Raw genomic sequence first — 26,132 nt, forward strand, 5'->3', positions numbered from 1 at the left:
CGAATCCACCACCTCATGGTTCCTAGTCACATTCATTTCCACTGCACCACAACAGGAACTCCCTAATTTTTAAAATATTAGTGAAGATGTGACAGCATTTGTTTAATTATAGCAAGATGTGATTATATGTGCTTGTTACTTCATGGAAGTAACGTGTGTCTCTAGTACACTTTGCTGGAAAAGTTAAATGAAATGAAACAAAGTGTGAAATATCTTAAAGAAAAGCAATAGAAATTTAATAGACTATATAGTGTTTATTTTCCAGAATAAAGATAAAACAGAAGTGAGCCTTCAGATCTAAGTAGATAATTAGTCGTGGCTATTATGCCTGGCTTTAACTGAGGGGTAAGATAGCTTTTACAGTTTTCTCTGAACAAATCTGAGAAGACTCGTACACTGAGAAGACAAGTCTATAGAACAACTGGCAGTGGCTTTAATTCTTACATGGAATCCTTGTATTTCTTCAATGAAGTTAAGACTATTTCCCAGTGAATGCTCTTTGCTTGTTTTTATGAATGGAGCCCTGGGGCATATCTGGTTTGGGGTTACAATGATAATACCTTTAAGAGAATATGTAAATGCGTAAGAACTGAGTTCAGCATTGATAGCTTCTTTTACCCCAGGTATGTTGTTTCAAAGAAACTTTCAAGCTTTGAATCTACTCTGATAAGTGTTAACTACTTCGGTATTTGAGCAGCAACATATTCTGCATTGATCAAATGAAAGTACCCTCGGGTGTTGGCTCACTAATATTAAAGATCTTTAGAATTCTGAGGTATGAACCAGTGACCCCACTGATTCTATCTATGAATCAGTACATTTAGAATGTTAAGATTATAACTATACATCAAAAGGCCCAGCCATGCTTTGGAAAGTTTGAGCTGTACAAGAAAGAGATTTCGAAATCTTTGTAAAGCAAGCTGCAAACTGCAGATAATTTCCATAATTTATTTCTTTCTTCAATATTTTTAATCTTTAATGCTGAATTATTTCAACTAAAACTGTGCAAATGATTAAAGTACACAAATATAAAGAAGAGTTTGTGAAAATAATATAACTTTTAAGTAGAAATTGAAGTTTCCCATAGACATGTTCAGTGTTGAAAAATTTAATTTGCTTGACTGAGGCACATACTAATTAAAGTGGGTCCAATTAAGGCATTTTATTTTTTTTTTTAAATGAGAGCTTTCATTTGAATTTAAATCACAACTCTTATAACTGGGTGTTTCTGTATTGCTACTTTGCCGAGAATTCCACTCAGTTTTTTGTGGTGGTCTCCTCAAATTGTTCTGTAATTATGTCTACAATCTCTTAGTTCACTTTTCACAGGAAATACCTATTAAAACCTATTCAAAAATGAATTCCTTACATAACCCTTATAAGACAGAGCATGTCTATGTATACTAGCTGTCATTTAATATATTCTTATTACATTTTTTTAATTTCACAAATTGCCTAAGCTTGAAAGAAATGCAAATATCACAACTATGGAAAGTAAAAAGTGAATGTTTCAAAACATACATCATATTCTTCATGACTGACTACTCTTTTTCTTAATATTTGCTCTGTATTTTTCCTGACGTTTGCTATGTGTGCACACACATACACACAGAGATATATATAGACTGTATGCATATATGTATGTATAAATGTAAGCAAGAAATTTGATTATAAATTCAAATGATCTGAATTACATATAACCTGCAATATATCATATTTATCTTCCTTGTTAGGATATATAATTCTACCATTTTTTAATCTTTACATGTTATGAGGATCCTCTAATTTAAACATTTCCTTATTGATGAACATTTAATTTGTTTCCTATATTTCTTTATTACAAATGATGCTGCACCAAGAATCGTCATTTCAGTACACTTACATATAGTTATTATTTAAATGTGTTAGGAAGTTCTTCTTAGCAGTATCATGTAAGTACAAGAAATATAGTCAGTAATATCATAATAACTTTGTATGGTGCATAAGGTATAAAGATATCAAATCACTGTGTTGTACACCAGAAACTAATGTAGCATTGTAAATCAACTAAATTTCAGAACTTCAGTTTTTTTAAAAAAAAGTACAAATGGAAGTAGAGGCAGATTTTTAAATTTACAAATTGCCTCCAAAACATTTACTTCAATTGACTCTTCCATCAGCAATATAGGACAATGTCCATTTCCCAACAATTTTGCCAACACTATATATTGTCACCTGCTGTGTTTTGTCTAATGGCTAAATTGGAATTTATAAACCAAAAGGAAAAATTATGATAGACCAAGATTCTGAAACATCACTTAGGACCAAATCTTTGTTGTGGGGGCCTGTGCTATCTGGAAGTTTAGCAGCATCTCTGGCTTCCACTCACCAGATCCCAGTAGCACCATTGCCACCATCACCACCTAGATACAACAACCAAAATTGTCTGCAGACACAATCAAATCTCTTATGGGGGCAACATTCCCAATTCTCTTGATTGGGAGCTGCTCATGGAGAGTCGGATATACAATATCTTTTATAAGAGTGCATTTGCAGCTTTCTTTAAATGGCATAAATCTAAGAAAAAGAATTAAAGTCATAGCTTGGGCAGTGTCCTTTAGATGACCCCACTGAAGCTGTATTAGAAACAGTATTCATTGCAAATTTTAAATGTTATGTACAACAGCATCAACATTTTAATAACATGTTTTAATTTAATGGCAGCCTATTTGTTAGATGCTTCTTTTAGTGACCTCTGTGGTTCAAGGCACTTTAATACTCTAACCTTTTCTCCATATTGTGTATTAATAAGAATTTTGGTGCTGATAACATTTAGCTATTCTTTTCATATTATTCTGCCCTTCTTGAAACAGGTAGCTGGAATTTTAAAAAGAGAAAGTGGAGTTAAAAAAACTTAAATAATACATTTGTAGTTTTCAATGTATTCCCATTCATTGGAGTTATAGTCTTACTGGAAATACTTCATAGATAATCTCCTTGGGACTTCTACTAGAAAATTTCATAAAAATTGAATAACTTCATAGAAATTAGAGATCCTCCCCCCAGAAAAAACATTGAACAAAATCCCTTGGGTCTCTCAAACTCAATTAGAAAAAACCAACCAAGGTGAAGTTCATTCATCACTGGTATTTTCTTATAAATGCAGCTTTAGAGTGAGGGATATTAGAAAATGAAATGGAGAGAAGGGAATCATTAGGGATATTGGTAGAGCAAAATAGTCATTAGAATTATTATTCACTTTACATTTGTATAGTCTTTTAATCTTTACAAAACCCTTTTAGCATCTCAGTTAATCCTCACAAAAGCTTCGGGAATACATCAAAATTAAGATAGTAATAGCATTTAATTAAGGATAATGTGTTACTAGATTTTCACTAGATCTAGTAACTATAATCTTGACTTATCTCTTTATAAGTACCTGTGGGGGTTAGGCTATTTATAACTTTTTAAAGAAGTTCCTTAAGAAGAATTGTTACACTAAAGCAAATTATGTATGTTCTTATGAAGTCTTCAAGCTTCTACTCACAAGGAATACATAAAAATCATTAAACTTGGCTGAGAGCACACTACATATTCTGGTCATTCTTCTAATTCTGATCATCCTCTGAGTGTAACAGTGTCCTTACCCCGAAGCTGATCTACAAGAGTGAGCCTTTCTTTGAGTCAGTCTGTGCTATCCTTTGCTGAGCTCTTATTCAACACATGGGAAAATATTTAATCTTCCCTATAAGTATTTACCATGCCCCTCTGTCCCCTTCAGTAGTCTCTGCAAAATATAAAGTATTTATTCTGAGAGAATGGACTATTTGTGTGGCTTTGTCTTGACTTCTGTTTCTCATATAAAAGTGTTGTGTCTAGTTTCAGGGCTTCCCAAGAAAGGAACATTTAGAATTCCTTCTGATGAAAAAGAAAAAGAAAAAAAAAAAAAAAAAGCCTCCTGATGGTATCTATTCAAAATGAAAACCCAAGTTGTTCAGTGTTAGGGCACAGCCTTTACTCCGTAGAGATTAATTCACCTTCATTTGTGTAAGAGTCACCATTTTGAATGTATTTTAAGTAAGTGGAAACTTATTTTAAGGCTTAGAGAGCTTAGGCAGTTTACTCTGGATCAGCCAGCTACTGAGTGGGAGAGGGAAGCTCATGCTTTCCAAGTTCACATCCTGTGCTGTTCCATCTTTCCTTGCACAAGAAATTGGAAGGAGTAGGTCTCTGTCAGTTCCGTGGAAAACTTGTCCCCCATCATCCAGATTCCACCAACAGTTTCAGTCGCTGGTTTGAGAGACCCAGCAACTGTATACCTTCTAATCATTATTCATGAACTTTCAGGCCTTTGTTTTATTTAGTGCAGATGTCAAAAGAAATCACTTTCCATCTTGTCGAACATGAGGGAAATATTGTCTAATGCAGATGTCCCCCCCCCCATTTGTGTTGCTTTGTCTAAATACTTGGCAAGCATATCTAACAACTAACCAAAATATACTACCCGAAACCTGACTATATCAGTCTCTGGATCAATATGTGGAATACAGAGAGTCTGGATGTTAACTTTTCTTTTAACTGATATTCATCCGTAAGTACTTTTCAGTGCCTTGCCTGACATTTCATTGCTCAAATTCCTTTTTTCATTTTCTCTCAAGAAAAAGCTGAAAGGTAAATTTGTTGTCACAGCCACTTTTAATTGTCCTTATTTCCATCCTTCTAATTAGGAGATTTCTTTTCTTTAGAAAAAATAATTTGTTCTTTTTTCTTTTTGAAAAATCTGTGTGATTTTTTTTAACTGAACTACTCTATCAATATAGGTAGTATTAAAATAAAAGTTTGAAAAGAAAAAAATCTGGAAGAAAAAATAGGTACAGTATTCTGAATCCTTCAGAATAGGTCAAAATTTTATGAAGTATTAAAGCCCTAAATAAGGCTGTGCTAGGACCTGGGAAGATCTAAGTGAAATAACATTGTATCAAACATCGTATCAGGTGGGCATGTATAAACAAACAACTGCATGACAGCACTTTGATAAGCTTGAGGTAACATTTTGGAAAAGCAAATCCAAACATTTCTTCACCCACTGTTTGCATCTTTCTTGGCTTTACATTGCTCTTGGTGTCAAGTCTAAAACCTCTAACAAAGCTGATGATAAGAGTGACCTATTCGTGTATTTATCATCAAAGTCAAGACCTTTCTCAAAATGAGATGTAGGCAATAAAAACACTTCAAATCAGCTCTGTTCCAAAAACTATTTTCAAAAGTAATTTTTTCTATGGAGTAAAATTATTTGGAGTAGAGCACTACGTGCTGACAGTGATAAACATTTTGAATCCTTCTTCGTTGTCCCTGATAGCCAAGGAGGTAATGGTGCCTGACCACTTGGACCTGAGCATATTTGTGTGAAGGGGGATGTTTACCCCGTATCTGGATAGGGTCTGGAAAGAAAGGCAGGATATTGCTGGTTGTCTTCCATATTCAGGTACATTTGAAAGTCAGAATGGCCACTGCATATGTGACTCTCACACCTTTCCCCAGGAGCCATGACAGAAGCTAGGAGTGGAGCTTACCAAACTTACCTTAATAAGACTAAATGAATAAAAGACTCGAGTAAATTCTAAACTGAGCTGAACACTGGGCAACAGAAGTAACAAATGCTAGGCCCCAGCACACGGGGGTAAAGAGGACACTTGCCCTCGGAGGCATTGCGTGTGTTCTGGCCCCTGTCTGCTCAGCAGCCTCATCTCACACAACTCGCCCGTGGGTTTTTGTGTTGGGATAACATTGGCTGCTTTAGTTTCTCAGAGGTTCTGTGTACCTTCCCATCTCAGCACCTCTACACAAAACACTTCTTATAGCCTTCCTCTGGCTGTCTTTCATCCAGTTAACTCCTCTCAGGTATCAATTAGACACCACTTTCGAGGAAAGTTCTTCCCTAACTCACTGGTCTATAATCAATCTGTTTGGTATAAGCCTACATAGAAGTCCTTTTTTTTTTTTTTTTTTTTCTTTTTGAAGACTTTCCTCCATTTATAATTACACAGACATTAGCTTGAATGACCAATTAATAACTAATTCACATCTGTCCCCCAGGAGACCAAAGCTCTTGGAGAGTAAAACTTTACAGATTTTCTCCCACTATAGTATCCTTGAGGTTGGCCAAGTAGTAATCACTCAAGTAATATTGTTGTATGAATAAATGAATGATGCACCAAGTACAGTAGTTAGTCAAAAGTGTTAATTCTTTTCCCCAAAGGAAATTTAAAGAAAGAAAACATCATCATGGAAATGGGATTATTTTGAGAGGACTTCTCAGAAGAAATAACATATGAAGCATTTGTTATAACTTAGCACTTTTATTTTATTTCTTTTCACCTTAGGAATAATGGCTGCATCCATTTGTCTACCTGGATCTGTCTTCTATGGCATGCTTTCACTAGGAATTCTAACATTGGCATTTCGGTTTAACTGCATAAAACAAGGTCCCAAACAGATGATATCAGAGTTTTTCACAAGCAGTGGGATCGGTAAAAAGACCTGTCATGGAGTCCTTTCCAGTCGCAGGATCTCTGATATGTACATGAGGATAAGGATGCCGATTCTATAAATGGAGTTACCATTAAAAGAAAAAAAAAAAAAGAAATGGAATTAAAAGAATCATCCTTTAAAAGTTAAAAAGGAAAATTTTTTTAAATTTGGGGAATAATCCTACATCATTCTTCTATTTTTACCTTTTAAATTGGTGATAACTTTAGATACATCTTTGAATTTAATTGTATGAGTTCTGTCTTAGGTGCTCAGTAATAGTCAAATGATTTATATCAGTTTATATCACTTTTCTAACTGTTACTAACCTCTGTCCTCATTTTACACAGCAAGTATATACAAGGAACATTTTTCCTCATTTGTAGTGTAACAAAAGAGATTCCGTCACTCAGCTTTCATTGTCTGTCACATGAAATCCAGCAATTGCTGTACTTTTAACATAGTTTTTCTCCTTCATCTTTATTCCTTTTCTAGTATATTTCTATGGCTTATAACCATCTACAGTTAGAACAAAACAAAACAAAAAAAATAAGCTCAGGAAATTCACTTATATCTGTAGAGGTCACTGTTCTTCATGTTTATAAATGTCTACTTCTCCTCACCTTTTAATTCTGTTTGGCGACAAGTAAATTATTCTTTCAAACTTTGAAAAAAAGTCAGCTATTAAAATATTCCAAGTGGAAACATTAAAAATATGAAGTGTGATTTTTTTTAATTCTTAAGGTGATGATATATTTCCATGGGATTTTAGCCATAATAAAATAGAGCAGTTACATTACCTCAAGGGATATGGGAAGCCTTTTTTTTCCTAATGAGGCAGTATTCTGCCCACTTGTTGATTAAGACTTTTGTTGTGGCCTGGGTGCCCAAGTCTGATTAAGTGTCCTCAGATGTGAAAATTATTCAGAAGCTATGAAGGCACAGTTTTTATAAAAACCACAGGATGCCCAGTCTACTTTGAATATCAGATAACAACAAATTAATTTTTAAGTGTAAGTATGTTCCCCAATGTCGTATGGAACATACTTATACTAAAAAATTAATTTATTTATCTGAAATTCAAATTTAACTACCCTCCTCTATTTTTTATTTACTAACCTGGCAATATTATGAGAAGGGCCAAGAATGGTAAGTACTATAATGAAGAAAATGTGACAGGTACTTGAAAGTACAAACTGCTTTTATGACTTGCTGGAGAGGAAGTCATTGACAATCTATAAACATGTCTTGATCTTTTTATTTTAGGAAACACAGAAGCAAATCCACAAATAATAAATGTTTTTATGTAATTGATTACCCACCATATACTTAGAACATCAATAATAAATATGAATTATTTATAATAATTTATAAATTAAATTTTAATTTATTTAAAATAAATAAGTTAGTATTTATTTTAAACTAGATTTAAATTTTTATTTTAAAAGTAAGAAACACTGGGGAGTTCCCATTGTGGCACAGGAGAAACAAATCTGACTAGTATCCATGAGGATTCAGGTTTGATCTCTGGCCTCATTCAGCGGGTCAGGAATCCGGTGTTGCCTTGAGCTGTGGTGTAGGCTGCAGACCAGGCTCGGATCCTGCATTGTTGTGGCTGTGGCCTAGGCTGGCAGCTGCAGCTCTGATTCAACCCCTAGCCTAGGAACTTCCATATGCCATGGGTACAGCCCTAAAAAGCAAAAAAATTAAAAAAAGAAGAAGAAGAAGAAAAACCCTGTAATTATAGGGTATTTCATATCTATATATAATCAGCAACAGAAAATTAATACAGAGTGTTTCTCACATAACAAATTACTACAAACTTGAGTGGCTTAAAACCCTGCAGAGCTATTAGCTCACAGTGTGGCAGGTCAGAGATCTGTCTACAGCACAGCTCAGCTGGTTCTTCTGCTTACAAGCTTACTGGGTTAAAATCAAGGCATCAGCCATTCTGGAGGCTTTGGGGAGAATTCATTTCCATGTTTATTCAAGATATTGGCCAAATTCTGTTTCACGTGATCTTTTTCTTTGCTGACTGTTGGACTGTGGTCAGTCTCAGTTTGCAGAGGCTTCCCACGTTTCTTCCTGACTCGTGGCCCACTTGGTCCTCATGCTCTCTGACCTTCACTTCTGCCTCATCTCTTCTGCCCTCTGCTACATGTCTCTGACGAATCTCTCCTCTCCTCCTCTTTTGTTTTTAAGGGCTCACATGTTTACATAGAGCACTTATTTTAGCCAGGACAAATTTCTTATCCTAAAGTCCATACCTTTAATTCTAGCTGTAAAATCCCTTTTGCTGTATTCACAGGTTCCAGACCTTAAGTATAGACATTGTTTTTGGAGAGGGCATATTATTTCCATTTACCCCATGCTCCAATACTATGTGAATATCACTGTAACTAAGGCATATAAAAGAGTGATTGCAATTAGAAAATAATTTTTTAAAACAAGAAAATCAAAAGACAAAACTCGTAAGTGCTAATGCTGATTTAGTTAGTAGATTTTTTTTTAATGAATAGATGACATCTTTTCATTTTAAAGCTTAAATTGAAAACTACTTAGCCATCTCTGCAGTGACTTAGGATTGAAGAAGAGGTTTTTTTTTTGTTATTATATTTTTATGGACTCTTTGTGGTCAAGTAGAAATCCAGCTTTCATCCAGCTTTTGGCAGAAGAAGGTTTGTCCTAGGCCAGTTAATTTAAAGGTAATAAAATTATTTGAAAATATATATCAATAGTGATCAAGACACATTTTTTTTTCTTTTTTGGAGGCACCCTCAGCATATGGAAGTTCCCAGACCAGGGATCAAACCCAAGCCACAGCTGCAGCAATGCTGAATCCTTAACCCACTGCTCTGGGCTGGGAATCAGACCTGCGCCACCACAAGACAATGTCAGATTCTTAAACCATTACACTACAGCACAACTCCCTCATGACACATTCTTAAAGAAACAAGATCTCATTTGCTATATATGAAAAATTAAAGCCTAGGTCTAAAAGTGTTGTAAGAAAAATCTTCTCATCCTTTCTGGCAAGATCTGACATCAGCATATAGATGGCTTCATCAATTATTGAGAAAAAGACTAAGAAAGGAAAAAATGACTGATTAGGATGCTTCATTTTGAAGTCTGAGTTTGAAACCTTTGGGTTGAATGTACCTGTAGGTCTAAATCTTTCAGAATTAGCTCCCTATCTCTCATCAGCAGGATCCCACCTATTTAAATTTCTTGTTTAAGAAACTAAGGCATTAAAAATATTTAATGCACTCTGCTAGATGTCAGAACATGTGTGCCAAACTCTGAAGTAACTGCATGTATCAGTGACATCAAGACACAGATCTTTGTATAGATAAATATCCATTAAGACAAATTGAGGAGACTGATTTTAAGTTTAAAATATTACTTCCTCTCAAGGGTTAAGTTTCCATGCCTTTGAATGATTTTTTTTTCACAGCTATTTTCATTCTCTTCTAAAGTGCATCAATGAATTACAGACTTTTATGTTTGCCATCTCATGTCCTTCTCTTGTTTATTCCTAGAAAAGTTTTATGGATTCCTGGTTGACAAGCTAAAACTGATTTTTAAAAACTTAGGCAAAAATGATGATGGATGACTTTGTTCATTTGCAAGTCATTAATTTGCCCTTGTGCTTTTGTGACACTAACATCAGAGATAAATAATAACGGAACCATAGCTTATAAAATCAGTACACATAGGTAAAGCCTGATGAGAGAAAGCATGAATCATTTTAAAGGCATCATTTTCCTAATTTAGGTTAATATTATTGATTTCTATTATATTTTAAAGATTTACAAAGTACTCAAGTTTGTTTTCATTGCTGTAGACACTGCTTTTAAGCACAGTGTTAATAATATATTCTCAACTATGTAACATAAAATACAGACAATGCTCTATCAGTCCTCAAAGTAAGTACTTCTGGAATAATTGCAAATTATTTCTTATCAGAAATACTTTTTAAGTCTATATATTCTTGTTTTGAGTTTTTTTATTTTATCTCATCTCAGACTGTTCATACTTATTTCATAAAACATTGCCTCCCAAAAGATACTTTTCCATACCATGTAAAATACATAGTTTCAACTTAATTTCCACCTCTAAGTAAATAAAACCATGTATCTTTAGATGATACTGATTCTTTGTTTAAGGCTTTTTGACTCTGTTAGAAAAAGAACTTAAAGTAGCTTATATATTTATGGATAAAGAGAGAATGCAGGCAGTGTAAAAGGAGTAAATGTAGATTTTTCCAGTTACCCCAAATTTGTTGAATATTATAATGTGACCTGGGATTTAGTTATGAGTTTTGTTAAGGAAAAAATTTATTCTGACCCTTGCTAAAATGGTAAGGAAGACTTTATTCAAGATTATTGTGATAGGTGTCAAAACTGCTGAAATAAGGAGATTGAGCTCAACTCTGAATACAATAAGGACAGCAGGAAATGTTTAGCCAAGCAACAGGTGATGTGTAGGGGAGAAGGATGGTGGGGGTGGTGGATGGAAAATTCCTAAGAAGAGACATCAAAGGTGGGGAGAATTCTGGCTAAACTCATTTTAACAGCTTTCTTACTGAGTGACAGGCCTGGTGATCAGATATCAATGATGAGAGAAGAGGAGTTTGATTAGATATTGAAAAGTAATCAGATATCACGAGTGGGAAGAGCCTTTCTAAGCTAATTCAGCAGGATCCTACTAAAACTGGGCACTGCAAGAATGGCACTGCAGCCCAAGGTCGAGGCCTCGATGAGAGGAAGGCTCAGAGGGATTGACCACAGGTTAGTGAAGGAGCATCTTTGTCAGTTTCTTAGTGATGAAGACAGGAAGAAAACTGACATGCAGAGTTTGCAGTGTCCAAGATAGCAAAGAACAGTGTCATCCTTCCCATTCCACAAAGCTGAACTCCAGTCTGATTTTTATCATTGCAGTTTCCGTTTTTCATAAAAGTACATGGGGAGGCAGCAGGTAGGTGAAAAGCATTTAAACAGGTGGTGAGGGAATGAGCTATGGGTATATTTAAGGGCCCAGCAAGTAGAACAGTCTGAAGGCATGGTTTGTGTGCTGGAGGAAGAACAGCAAATCCCATGTGAGTAGAGAGAAGGGATCAAAGGATGGAGAAGTAGGACTTGAGGGAAGAGATGTTTCATTTCAGATCTTGAGATTGTTGTGAGATCTTCAGGTTTCACTCTAAGTTGGGAAAGTGCCTGAGGGTTCTTACAAGGGAAATGGTCTGACTTACTCAATCTTTTCTGCACTAATGAGAAGAGATTGTAGGAAGGCATAGATGCCAGCAGGGAGACCAACTAGGAGGCTTCTAAGATAGCCCAGGAGAGGCATGAGGGTGGCCTCTTCTGGGACAGGGGCTGTGAAGTTGGTAAGTGGTGGTCACATTCTGAATATGTTTGGAAGGTAGAGATGAAGGGTTTTCTGATGAATAAGCTTGATCAACTAGAAAATGAGATGCCTTTGTGTGTATACGTTTACAGCAAAAAATAGGTTCTTTGGGGGAAGAATATCAGTTTCTTTTTTTTTTTTTTTTTTTGTCTTTTTGCTATGTCTTGGGCCACTCCCGCGGCATATGGAGGTTCCCAGGCTAGGGATCCAATTGGAGCCGTAGCCACCAGCCTACACCAGAGCCACAGCAACGCGGGATCCGAGCCGCGTCTGCAACCTACACCACAGCTCACGGCAACGCCGGATCATTAACCCACTGAGCAAGGGCAGGGATCGAACCCACAACCTCATGGTTCCTAGTTGGATTCGTTAACCACTGCGCCACGACGGGAACTCCCAATTTCATTTTTTAACTTGTGATGCCTATTAGATTTCCAAGTGGAGAAGTCAGATAGGGCCTAAGGATACTATTTGGAGCCACTGAGTCCAATCACCTAGGAAGTGAGCACGCATTGATGAGTCCAGTGACTGAGATCCAGACAAAGCATGTAATCTCTCTGTGTTGTGCTCCTTGGCTCTACTGGTCACTCAAGGTTGGCTTAGAAATCCTAAGTTAGGGTGTCGTCACCTGTGTTCTTGTACTGTCTGTAAACAGCTGCATGGCACTTCCTGATGGTGTTGCACTTGTCTGTTGACTGGTCATCTCCTCCATTGTACTCGAAGAAAAGGACTATAGTGCATAAGGGATTCTTGAGTGAAAGGTTAAACAACTTTTGCATTTAAGATAAAATCTAAGAACTATTCATCCCTGTCTACCTTGCCTCCTGCTACCCTTTCCTATGTTTGCTACACCTCAGCCACCACTGCCCTTAATTCCTTATAGGCAGACAACATTCTTGACTCTCAAGCCTCATGGCTTTTTCTATGTCACTTTCCTTCATAGGCTGCCTTTCTCCTTCATTCTTGATCTGCTAATGTATTATAATTAATTGGGTCCTGGTTTAAGTGCTAAATCCTATGAGAGGTGTTTCCTGAAACTTCATTCTAATCCACTTTTGTTTAGTCTCTCCTAACAGTCTACAGTTGTGACTGTAGCATTTTTCAGTTTGTAGAATTATACTTATTTGTATGATTTTTTTTGTTGTTTACTGTCCATTGTTTACTGTCTCATAAGTTTATGAGAGCAAAGGGCAATGTCTGTTTTGTTCATTGATATGTACCCAGCTGTCAACACTATACCAGACACTTAGTAGGCCCTTTATAAAATGTTTTGAGTACATGCCAGTAAAAAGCTTCATATATTTGTATTATTGTCATCAAATGTGGATAATACAATCACTGTATTTGTGATTGTTTCCATTATAAAAAACCATAACACATTTATGGAATTCCCGTCGCGGCTCAGTGGTTAATGAGTCTGCCTAAGAACCATGAGGTTTCGGGTTCAATCCCTGCCCTTGATCAGTGGGTTAAGGATCCGGTGTTGCCGTGAGCTGTGGTGTAGGTTGCAGATGTGGCATGGATCCCACATTGTTGTGGCTCTGACATAGGCTGGTGGCTACAGCTTTGATTAGACCCCTAGCCTGGGAAGCTCCATATGCCGCGGGTGCGGCACTAGAAAAGGCAAAACAAAAAATAAAAATAAATAAATAAATAAATAAAACTACATCACATTTTGATAAAAATGCTTTAATCTATTTTATTTTATAATTGGGAAAATATAAGTTTAGGGACTAAGAATTAGACTTCTGTTTATCCAGCAGCACCTGGTTTTTATAAGTCTGTAAATATTTTCCCTTTTATGCTGAAAACATGTACTTTCCAGAACTAGATCACCCATAGAAAATGTTCCGTTTTTACTGCTCAGTATTTGAGCATGTGATGTAAAAGAGCATATCCAAAATGTATATGCATTTCTGGTAAACCATAACAAGATGAGCAACTATTTCTCAAACCTTTTTTTATCAAAAATGGAAGTTTAAGAAACTTTAGTAAATATTATAAATCTAAACTCTAATGTGGAAAAATTTTGCATTAGTGAACACTTATGTTATCATTTAAAGTTGGCTTATCATAACTCTTCTTTTGTTGAGATTACAAGTTTACTATAAACACATAAAAATTCTTTGAAAATTTTCAAGCCAATAGTGGTTTGAGTATAAGATTTGTACTAACCAAATTATATCTATAAAATTAAATATAGCGATTATTCCAAGTTTATTTAAAGAAGCTCTAGCTGTAGAAACTTAGAGAATATTCTGTATCTGTCTTTCATAAGTAGCAAAGGCTGTTTATAAAATTAAATATTATTAAATTGTCATTTCAGTTAGTTATTTGAGCATACAAGAAGGTGAAACTTGTTGACTGAATCAATTTAAATATATTCTATCTCCCCTCTGCAATTGAAGTCTTTCCTTTGTATGAAAGCATTACTGTAATTAGAATTAATTAATCATATAATTAGAAGTAATAGACATTTGGAAGCAGAAAGAAGGGACTGGCTCCATATTCCTCCAAAATTTTCTCTCAAGGACCTCTCCATGGAGACATGACAACATGAAATTATCTGAACCATATGTAATAGCAATTAATAAATTTCATTTTCAGGAGCTTTATAAAATTTCTTAGAATATGGAAGAAAAAAATGTTTCTATAAGTTTCTGAAATTCTAGTAGAAGGATTAGTTTAACATTAAAATATTGCACTTCACTATTCTTATTACAAAATGGCTTTTGAAAAATGTTTGGATTAATGAAATATATTCAATAAATGATTAATCTACAAATTATTTCTATAATTTTAATACTTGAAATATTAGTATGCTTATGTTAAAATAGATATGCATTTTTAAATATACCCCTCAATTAATCCTCTGACACTGCAAATGTGACTTACAGGTCTCCAAAAATATAAGAAAAGGAATGAAAAGTAGAGGAAAATTTTCATAATGCAGTCATTTTAGGAAGGCTAAAATTCTGCATATTCTATATAGTCCATATTAGGAAATATAAATAATAGAATGATAAATGTTTAGCAATAAGAATATATGCCCTCAAGCAAACATATATTTCACTGATTAATATTTTGGAAGTGTATAAGGTTAATCTAAGGAAAGGAAATCTCAACATAAATATTAGGAGAGATAGCTAGATGAGCCATACAAAAAGAAAGTACATTCAGACATTTTCCCGTAATAAAAATTGAGGATGTTTTGTTGTTTTCTAATTTCCTTTCAATTTCTCTTTTCCAGTTTAAATTTTCAAATGGTTGACAGAATTATCACTAAAACTTCTTTTCAGAGAAACAGCACATGATTTAACGGACAAAAGCTTGATTTTGCAAGCATTCATAAAGTTTTCAACCCAAAATTTATCTTAATATGTATATTAACCATATTATTGGCAGCAGATGATATTCATCAATCTGTAGACATGATCGTAACATCTGAAGAAATTCTTGAACAGGTGTTCAATACAATCTGGGAAATTGTACTATGATTTGTACTGACAATTTTCGATGATATTGTAAAGATCAACCACATATTTGTTTGCATAAGTCTACCAGAGGGTTTGTACTTTTTAATATACATAAAATGCCATGATTTGCCGGTAACTGTTTATTTCATATCTTTGGTATTTGTTTATTTCCTTTATCTGTATCTAATTTACTGTCAATTTATCTCTTTTTTGAAATTATTTTCTCAGGTTAACCTCTTGGCATTTGGAGTTATCATTTACAAAGTTTTTCGCCATACTGCGGGGTTGAAACCAGAAGTTAGTTGCTATGAGAACATAAGGTAAGTGTTTCTTCCATTGTATTTTCATTAGGAGTTAAAAGCTTTAGTAGAAAGTACAGATAATTTTTTGAAGGACAATTGTTTAAATGTTTTTTTCACACTTTCCTCCATCATATTTAAATTACTTCCTGCTAAACAGCATTTAATATGTTTAAATAAGCCTATAATCAACACAGATTACAGGGTAAGTAAAGCAATCTTTTTTAAACATACTGCCCTTCAAAAGAAAAGGTGATGACCGCATTTTAAGACAAAAGTCCGCCTTAGTGATCATCTTTAGCAAAGCATTTCTTAGAGCTTAGTAACTGTATTTCTTTCTAGTGATTCCTAGTTTGCATGGTGCCATGAATTTTCCTTCAACTCCCTCCCTTTAATTGATTTATTGGGACCTTGAAAATGGTTTGTTCAGGAAAAACTGAAGTGTACTGTAGGGAACATAAGAAACAGTGACGTTCAGGTCACGTGGGAACACTCCTGCAGTTTCACTATCTTTCCTGAGATTTATAGTTAGGATTTAGCAAATGTTTGATCGATTTTCTTTTACTCCTCACCATCCAGTTACATGTAGTTAGCTGGTTTTAATAAAGTTGAGAATGACTCCTTTTCTGAGGTTTACTGCTGAAACATCTTCTGCAGTAAAGAATGACTGCACTTAGAATGAATGAAAAAACAATCATCAGTTGCCTTATTTTCAAGGCAGGTCCTTAGTGAGCAGGATTGGATATTGTTTTATCAAAGCTCACAGGCAGTAAGTTGAAAATATGCAAAAGTGAGGTCGTGTCTGTATTCTTTTTTAATTTTTAAGAAATCAGTATTCTAACATGAATTTATTTTGAGGTAGCTGTATTGCAAAAGCAAAAAAAAAAAAAAAAAATCTTGTTTTACATCTTACACATTCTTCTCTACTAAATCTGAAAAGAAAGCAGAAGCTTCCTTTGATGTCCTGCACAGGTGCTGACCCAAATCCACATGGTATACTTTTAAAGGTTTCTTAGGGAGAATATGTCCTAAGAGATATTATGCCTTACCTTAGGGAGTTACTGCAACATTAGATTTGAAATCAAAGCATACATAGCACAGTACACCAGATCAAAATATTTTAAGATTAATGACATGGCTTGCAAAAGACCAGAATTTAATAATGCTCCCTGGAATTTGGAAGCATTCTAGGGTAGTGGTCTACCCTAGCCTGTCCCATGTAACTAGAGCAAATGTGTCAGTCCCAAAATTGCTGTTGGTCTTTGCCAAAGGTTCCTTGACTACACAAAAACTGACATCCCACATAATTTGAAGACTTTGGGGACGTGTTGAGTATGCATAGAAGCTGTCACGTCTCACATCTGTTCTAGGTCTTGCGCCAGAGGAGCCTTGGCTCTCCTGTTTCTCCTTGGCACCACCTGGATCTTTGGGGTTCTCCACGTTGTGCATGCATCGGTGGTGACCGCTTACCTCTTCACCGTCAGCAATGCCTTCCAGGGGATGTTCATCTTCTTATTCCTGTGTGTTTTATCTAGAAAGGTAAGCAATGTGGTATTTTGGTCAACCTTAGATTATATGTACGCAACATCCGTTACCAAATTGGTAAAAATTTTCATTCTCCTCAATTTATGACTTGTGCCTTTATTGCCTAAATGCAGTACATTTTAGTATTGAAATAATCAAAACACCCAGTTGTTTGTAGGGAAAAATGCTTTTTAAAAACTTGCTCATAGGAAAAAAAATACAGCTTTTATTAATATGAGCATATTCTGACAGAGCAGAAAGCAATAATAATTTATAAAACCAAATATAACCATTTAATGTGCTTTGAAAATAATTTGATGTGATTGTTGCAATTATGTTTAACATTTCTTCCTTTTTTTCTTTTCATTTGTTTTTTTCTTTTTTTAGATCCAAGAAGAATATTATAGATTGTTCAAAAATGTCCCTTGTTGTTTTGGATGTTTGAGGTAAATAGAGAACAATGAATAATTATTGCTACACCGAAGTTAAAAAAAAATCCAAGTTGTGGATGGCTGATGTCTAAAAATGACTCAAACAAATTATCAAATTATTAATTACTAGATAGTCAGTTATTTTAAATCAGTTTTTCTGTGTATTGTGTAGGAACTGTAGATAAGAAGCGATCAAATTATATAGCTATAGTACGCTTTCGTACATGACTTAGTTACGTTGAAAATAGTATTGCCGATATTTAGAAAGTAATTGGTTTCTCAGAGTGATATCGCTGTGCCCAAGGAAAGATTTTCTTCCTAACACAAAAAATATATGAATATCCTGAAGGAAACCACTGGCTTGATATTTTTGTGACTCATGTTGCCTTTGAAACTAGTCCCCTATCACCTTGGTAATGAGCTCCGTTACAGAACGGGGAACATAAGAGAATGTAGGGGTAGAATACAAAACAGTAGAAAGGGAATGACTGTTATGACAATGAGATGTATCTTGGGCAGCCTTCTTGTTTTGTAAACTTGATGAGAAATTAAAGAGGTAAAACAAAGAATTGAATAAACACATCTTAACCATTTCATGAATTGTTCTGAGCTTAATTTTCTACTGAAACAACCTAGACCTGTATTTGTTAAATCCATTTTCTGTTCTGATATTCCACAATAACACCAAACCTCACAGAAGAAAAAACTAAACGTTTCTGTTCTGTTTTTAGGTTGACATTAGAATGAAGTATATGCTCTTTCTATACTTATTTCACAGATTGTAACTTCACATGCTTATTTGGTAGTACATAAATGTGTCAAAATATAATATTGTTCATGCCTGTAAATGTAAAAATAATGTACATAAACCTGAAGTACTCAATTCTATAACCTTTCATGGTAGTAAAAAATATTGTATCTCATTACTAGTACATTTGAGTTCTTTATTTTTTTAATTTTAGAAATATTATAGTTCACATTGCAATATTCCCTTTTAACTTGCTATTTTAAAAGGGCATTGTAAATATGAAAGTATTCATAAAGTGAATTCTATTTTTTTCTGTTCAGAAAAGTACACATTTAAAAGTGTTATTTATAACAAAGAAGCCACTGAGAACTGTAGAAACTTTCACAGTGGATCTATTTTCTGACAGTTTTCCACTCTTTAAAACATATCTGCTAAAATGTAGAGCTTCTGTCTCTCTTCAAATCTCATCAAAATAAAGAAGCAGTGATTTTATTTCAAAAAGTATGTAATTGTTCTGCACCTACCTATGAAAGTATGCCAATGCACTAAATGTTGTGAGTTTAACTTAATTTTTCTAGCTGTTAAAATGAAGTCTATCAAATCTTGCTCTAACAAATAAAGTGTTATCCAAATGAATCCTTCTCCTGCTTGGCTGAGTCATTTTCTTAAGAAAGATGAGCTACCTGGCAGTGTCTTAAACAGGTTTAGAGGATGTGTGATAATGACTTTTTATTAGATCTTTTGATCTCTTATATGGTAAGCCTTTGACCTATTGTTATCCTTATTGTCATGGGACAGTGTTATGATACTGAAAGAGTAATTTGTTCAATCCATGTGTCTAAATTATGTGTGGTGGGCAGAATAACGGCCCTCCCAAAATGTCCACACCCTAGTCTTCAGAACACATGACTTTGTCAGGTTACATGGAGAGGAGAATTAACCAGCTAACAGCTAAGTAGCTAACCTTGACATCAGGTACCTTGATATCAAGGTTCAGGTGAGCCCAGTGTACTCATAAGTTTCCTTAGAAATGAAAGATGGAAGCAGAAAAGGGAGCCTAACAAAGCCATGCAACACGAGGCATACTCAACCACACATGGCTGGCTTTTGAGGTGGAAACAGTCCATGAGCCAAGGGATGTGGGCAGCTTCTATGAGCTGAAAAAGGCAAGAAGATGGATTCTATCCCAGAGCTCCTAGATGGAAGCCAGCCCTACTGTACCTGTGTTTTATCCCAGGGAGACCCAATTCCGACTTCTAACCTCCAGAACTGCAAATCATAAATGCATTTTGTTTTAAGCCACAAAGTTCATTGGTCACCCATCACAGGTTTATTGATAATTTGTTACAGCAACTATAGAGAACTAATACTATGGAAATATGTATGTACGTAGCACCATCTTTAGAGATAAGCAAGTGTTCATAACTTTAGGGAAAATCTTCACTCCAGCATTTTGTTTCCATCAACCTTCCCATAGACATAATTGAATGAAGCCTGTATTCTTTAGCATGAAATCTCAGACCTTCTATATCTGTTTACTTACCTCCCTTGTTTTCACATTTGCCCTCTGAGTTTCTTCAGTTATACTAAACTGTTTATTTTTTTCCCAAAGTTACTATGGTTTACCAAATCCCTATTTCTGTAATTTCCTTCTTGTTATCATCAGTACTCTGACAAACATCTGCTTATGCCTAATGTGTCTTTTGCTGTAAAGCCTTTCTGGATTCACACAAGGAGTTGATCACTCCCACCTTCATGTCATCACTCCATCTTCTACTTTAACATTTATCACATTGTATGGCCATTATTTAGCCTGAGCTCAAGACATTCATTGTACCAAGTTTTGTTCTTCCTTAAAGGCAGATACCTTCTATTTTTTGCTTCATAAATCAGTGTTACTGTGTTCTTCTGTTTTGTGACCACATGGTTAATGTGATAAGAGAGTCTGGACCCTCTCAACAGTCTGGCCCTTGCTCTTATGCTTTGGTTACTCTATACTAGAAACCCAGTATGAGGTGAGGCAACTTTCTCAGGTAAAGCCCTCCGTGCATGTCCCTAACCATCGTGCAGTTAGATGGAAGAGAGACCCAGCAATCTCAAATCTTCTACCCCTAAATTATCAAACTATTAATAAATATTAACTTACAAACTCTTCTTCATAAGAGAGAAGGGTTATAGTATGTCAAGATAGTCGAAGAACTTAATACTTTAAGGTTGGCCTCAAACAATATTAATGGTCATCAGTGAAGTATTAAGATAAACTCCCTGATGGTAAAAATTTGCTATTAACTAGACACACAATAATCCCATCATAAAAAAAATATTTGTTGGTTGATTGATTACCCTGCAATTAGAAGAAAATATTTTTACACACAATATAACAGCAGCAACAAAAAAACTGAAGACTGAATAATGCTCTCCATGCTATAAGGCTTGGTTTTGTTGTTAAAAATACCAGAGGCCAACAGTTTTTGGTTTGTTTATTTGTTCTTTTTCTTAGGAGGGATGTGAACCCATGTTGATAAGCCAAAGCACTCTAACCCTTTCATTGATATAGAGGTTGCTTGTTATTTCTTGTAACTTTTCAGCGAAAACCATGCCAAGGACATGAGATCCACAAAGGTCTCTGAGCATTTTCATTTAAGTGAAAAGAATTTGAATGACTTGCCTTAGATTGAAGGCTTGAGCAAGCATTAAGATCAGTGGGAAATCTGAAAGTACAGAACAGTTTACCGGGTATTTCATTCAGATGTTATACATGTAGATGTTACGGTAGTTATGATTAACATCAAATGAGAGGGTTAGTTTAGCCTCAATAGATCTCTTCTGGTGCCAATGTACCATGATTCTAATTTCAACCCCCCACTCTGAGGCATTGCAAATAATAAAATCTATAATGTATATTATAATTTTATACATTCAAAAATAAGGGAAAAAATAATAGGCTTCTCACAAAATTGTCCTTAAGAAATGTGGTTTCATTTCCTATTGGGCTGCAATTTGCCATATTTCAGCATCCAGGGGCCAGGCTGTTCAACCTGAAAATGATTATTTTCTTTCTTTTCCTTAATGTCTTGGAAGTGGATCTAAAAGAACCTCTGGTATGCGGCGGGAAGGGGGGGTGGTAATTGTCCTGGCAGTCAGTTAAGCTTTGTAAGTTTTAGGCGATAAGAACAGAGCCCTAAAAAAGACTCCCCACGACTGCTGCCTGCTGTGAAGAAAGAGCCTTGCGCTGCCACCACTGCAAATATTGTTCAAATTACCCTAAAATTCCCCCTGGTTTTCTGTGCGTTGGACTCCTGGAGAGCAGCACCACTCCAGTGAGGTCATTTATTCTGTCACTTCAACCAACTCGGCAATCATGACAAGTACATCTTTCACTCAATCTAATGCAGGAGGTTTTTCTGCGGGACCTCATGTGACCCAAGTGAGGAAAGTCATTATTCAAAACAACATCGCCTCTGGTTTCTCAAGAGCCACCCATTCCACTGCGGAACCATTTAAATGCTCCCCAATCTGATCTTCCCACTCAGCTCAGTCTCACAGAGTCTCCTAAAGGAAGGTGTGAAAAAACAGCCACCTCTCACATCTTAGAACTTTGCTCTCAGAGGGACTGCACCATGGGGTTGCAGGTCACTCTGTAGTCAGCGTGCTGGGGCCAGAATTCCATTTCTACTCACAGTGAGGTTTGGGATCTCAGGGCAGTTGTGGTCCTGTGCCTCTGTTTCTCATCTAGGAAGTGGCAATAACAACAGTACCCACTAATGATGTTGCTGTGACAATTAAATCAACTGATACACGGAAGATAATCACTACAGTGCTTAGCCCATAGCAAGTGACATTGATGTATTAATTATAATTGTTACAACCTGGCTAAAGAGCTATTGACTGTGCACCTACTAAGTGCCAGGGATTGTTATAAGTACAAGGTGGAATTTACTTGTAAAAACCCAATTAAAACATAGACATTGGGAGTTCCTGTTGTGGCTAAGCTGGTTAAGAATCTGAGTAGTACCCATGAGGATGCTGGCTTGATCCCTGGCCTAGCTCAGTGGGTTAAGGATCTGGTGTTGCTGCAAGCTGTGGTGTAGGTCACAGATGTGGCTCGGATCCTGTGTTGTTGTGGCTGTGGCTATGGCATAGGCCAGCAGCTTCAGCTTCGATTTGACCACTAGCTTGGGAACTTCTACATGCCCCAGGAGCGGCCCTAAAAAAATAAAAATTATACTAAAAATAAAATATATACATAAATTTCTTTTATGGAGTGAGGATTTCCACATTATTGATTTAACAAGTTATTTCTGAAACAGGCAAGAAAACAGTACAAATTATACTCAATCTTGTAGTTTTCTTTATTTTCTACTGTCTCCCAACATACCTCCCCAATCTCCATCCTTCCCCATCCAAAACCTCAAATTTCACTGCCATCCATGGTAAAGCTTGTAGGATATCAGAGAGGATTTTAAATATTCAGCATTGCTGACATGCTCTTGGGAGGCAGGACATACTCCAGACCCCACACTGCTCTGTACATATAGAATCTCTGTCCCTGCAAGACTAATGTCCTACAGTTTGATTAAAATTGCTTTCCTGTACGAAGGGGCATTGATATACTTTATTTAAATATATTAAATAGCATTAATATATTAGCATTTATATGAACTTCAGAAATATAATCTCTTCTTTAAACGGTATATATAAGCAAAGATAATTTGGTATTCTCAGCTTTCCATATATTCTTATAAAAGACTGAGAAATTCATATTGGCATCATTTGGGTACTTCATATTCTTTGTTCAAGACAATTTGCAGTCATTTCATTTGCTCTTGCCTAATGCAAAACCATAGAAACCATGCTTCTTTAAAACACAGTCTTGATTTCTTTAAAGGCAAAAGCAAACGAGCTATTTTAATACTTGAGGAAAAAAAATAAGAAAGAGTCTTGAGTAGAAAGAAATACTCTTTAATAAATGCCTCTTATTCATACATAAAATGCATTTGTTTTTATCTATTATGTATGCTCTTTAAATGTTCAGCATTGTTTCCTGAACAGTGAGATGGCTTTGTTATTATATAAAGGCAATTTCTAGTTTCCATATTTAGTAAACTAGATATTGCAAATTTTTGAGATAAATGAACCAGGAATTCTATTAGTTACTAATTTAAGAACTCAGACATTTTGTATTATCTGTCACATTCACCTTCATGCCTCATCCTTCTAATAAAAAATGCCTTAGAGGTCAGAAACATAGCTTTTTATTCTTTTATGTTCTAAAGTATAAGACATGTTTAGTGTTATGTGATTTTTTTCCCAAGTAGATTTTTGTTCATAGCTTGAATAAGATCAATAAGTCTATATAGCCAAACTTTTTGCTCACCAAATCTTTATTTCCTTGAGAACAAAAGAACAATGGTGTTTCTTAGCATCCCCTGTTTTCTTTTTATATAAATCTCAGAAAACGTTAAGTGGATTTATATATATATATATATATTTGGGGGGCTGGGGCATGAGGAGATTTTATATACAAAGTTATGTATATTCAACCTTCTTAAAAGATACATTGAAGGCACTCTATAAACATGGATAAAATATAGCTAGATATCCTAAATGCAAAATATACAAGAGTTGAGTCAAAGGAGAAGTAAGCGTAGAGATATAAAATAGAGGTAAAATATAAGTGCTTTATTCATTCAGGCTCTGTCCAGTGATCTGTTGCTGTGTAACCACACCACTCCAAAGTCTAGTGACATAGAAAAATGATTTATTATTGTTTCTCACATTTCCGTTGGTTGATTGGGCTCAGTTAGGGTAGCTCTCACCCAGAATTTCTCATGAAGCAGCAGTCAGATGTTCACTGGAGCTACAGCCATCTGACACGGCTGTCTCACCAGGGGCTGCCAACCTAGCACCCTTTCATGGTCTCTCCATGTCATGTGGGTTTCACACAGTGTGGATTCTCAAGTCCTTGTGAAGCATCCCCAAAGCAAACATTCCAGGAGGCCTTGGTAGAGGCTGAAAGGCTTCTCACCACCAGGTGTCTGAAAGCATATATTTTACTTCTGCCGAAATAGTTGCAAAGCCCACCCACTTTTAAGAGGTTGGAAAAATAGATCCACATTTTTTATTTGTTGTATCTTTTTTATTATTATATATGGCTACACCCACAGCATATGGAAGTTCCTGGGCCAGGGATTGAATCCGAGCTGCAGCTTCAACATATGCCATGCGGGGGCCACATCAGATCCTCTAACCTACTGTGCTGGGCTGGGAATTAAACTCACTCACAGAAAGCCAAGCTGGATTCTTAACCCACTGTGCCACAGCAGGAACTCCTAGATCCACCTTTTAATGGAGTGACAAAGTCACATGCATAAAAGCATATGAATAAGGGAATATTATTGAGATCATTTGGGGGAAAATATAATCTACCATAAATTTTATGTTCTTGCTAATATGTATGTATCTCAATAATATCATTTCATTAGACAAATAAATGAATTCACTGCAACTGTTTTCTGAAGTGTCCTTGAGTATTGAGTATAGTCCAATGAAGTCATACCAAAGAACAATTCAGTGAAAGCAATAAAAGCTATAAAAGTCCCAAATTATATGACCCGGGCAAATATTTTTGCTATCATATCTTAATCTAGATGTAGATTTAAAAATTGGTGTCTATATCAGTATTTCCCATACTTTATCCTAGTATTCCAAACACCAATATTCTGATTAAAGTTAATAGGGTTCTATTTGAAAAAATAAAATAATAAGACCATTCCATGAGTAAAAATTTTGAGAAATTCTTCAGTCTATCCATAACCACCACCCAACTCTTACAACTGACTCTGAGTCAGTCTGTCGATTTTTTCTTTTTTTTTTTTTCGGTCTTTTCTAGGGCCACACCTGTGGCACATGGAGGTTCCCAGGCTAGGGGTCTAATTGAAGCGGTAGCCACCAGCCTACACCAGAGCCACAACAGCATTGGACGAGTCACCGTGCCTGAGACCCACCCTAGAGCTCACGGCAATGCTGGATCCTTAACCCACTGAGCGAGGCCAGGGATCGAACCCCCAATCTCATGGTTCCTAGTCAGATTCGTTAACCACTGAGCCATGACGGGAACTCCCAATTTTTTTAATACATAAAATATTTTGAGTATTACTTCTGGCTCTAAAAATATACAAACAAAAATGTTGATGTTAGCTAAACATAGTTTTGTCATACTCCCACCCACCTTTTTTTTTTTTTTTTTTTTTTTGCCTTTTTAGGGCCATGCCTGCAACATATGGAAGTTCTCAGGTTAGGGGTCTATCCAGAACCACAACTGCTGGACTACACCACAGCCATAGCAATGCTCAATCCAAGCAATGTCTGCGACCTATGCCACAGCTCACAGCAACGTGGGATCCTTAACCCACTGAGCATGGCTGGGGATCAAATCCACGTCCTCATGGATACTAGTTGGGTTGTTACCACTGAGCCACAACAAGACTTCTGCCACACCTTTTAAACTCAGAGCATTTCTTTTTTCCCCCTTGAGTACACTAAGCTCTGAAAGACCTCACAGAACATAGATTGGAACTTACTGAAGTGATACAATACAGAGTTTTCACTTCCTTCCACTGTGACTCATCCATAATTATTGACTCCATCATTTGAGTTGCTCAAAAACATTGAGTAGCACTCTGTTTGAGAATAAACTTAAGCATCTGTAAGCTGTGAAATAAAATTCTTTTGCATTCAA

The 26,132-nt window shown here is 35.6% G+C and overlaps 1 protein-coding gene across 2 annotated transcripts in view; it reads left to right on the forward strand.

Moving 5' to 3' along the window:
- The window catches only part of ADGRL4 (adhesion G protein-coupled receptor L4), a 99,984-nt gene extending 80,957 nt beyond the window's left edge, over positions 1 to 19,027 (forward strand). The window contains exons 14-16 of one of the 2 annotated variants that reach the window (XM_005665360.3): positions 15,618 to 15,709; positions 17,059 to 17,227; positions 17,600 to 19,027. In XM_005665360.3, the coding sequence (XP_005665417.2) occupies positions 15,618 to 15,709; positions 17,059 to 17,227; positions 17,600 to 17,662 (324 nt within the window). In that variant the 3' untranslated portion in view covers positions 17,663 to 19,027. Of the gene's footprint in view, positions 1 to 6,362; positions 7,840 to 15,617; positions 15,710 to 17,058; positions 17,228 to 17,599 lie in introns of those variants that run through there. The other variant, XM_005665361.3, reaches the window with a different exon arrangement.

This window comes from Sus scrofa, chromosome 6 (assembly GCF_000003025.6).
Source record: "Sus scrofa isolate TJ Tabasco breed Duroc chromosome 6, Sscrofa11.1, whole genome shotgun sequence".
NCBI classification, from domain to species: domain Eukaryota; kingdom Metazoa; phylum Chordata; class Mammalia; order Artiodactyla; family Suidae; genus Sus; species Sus scrofa.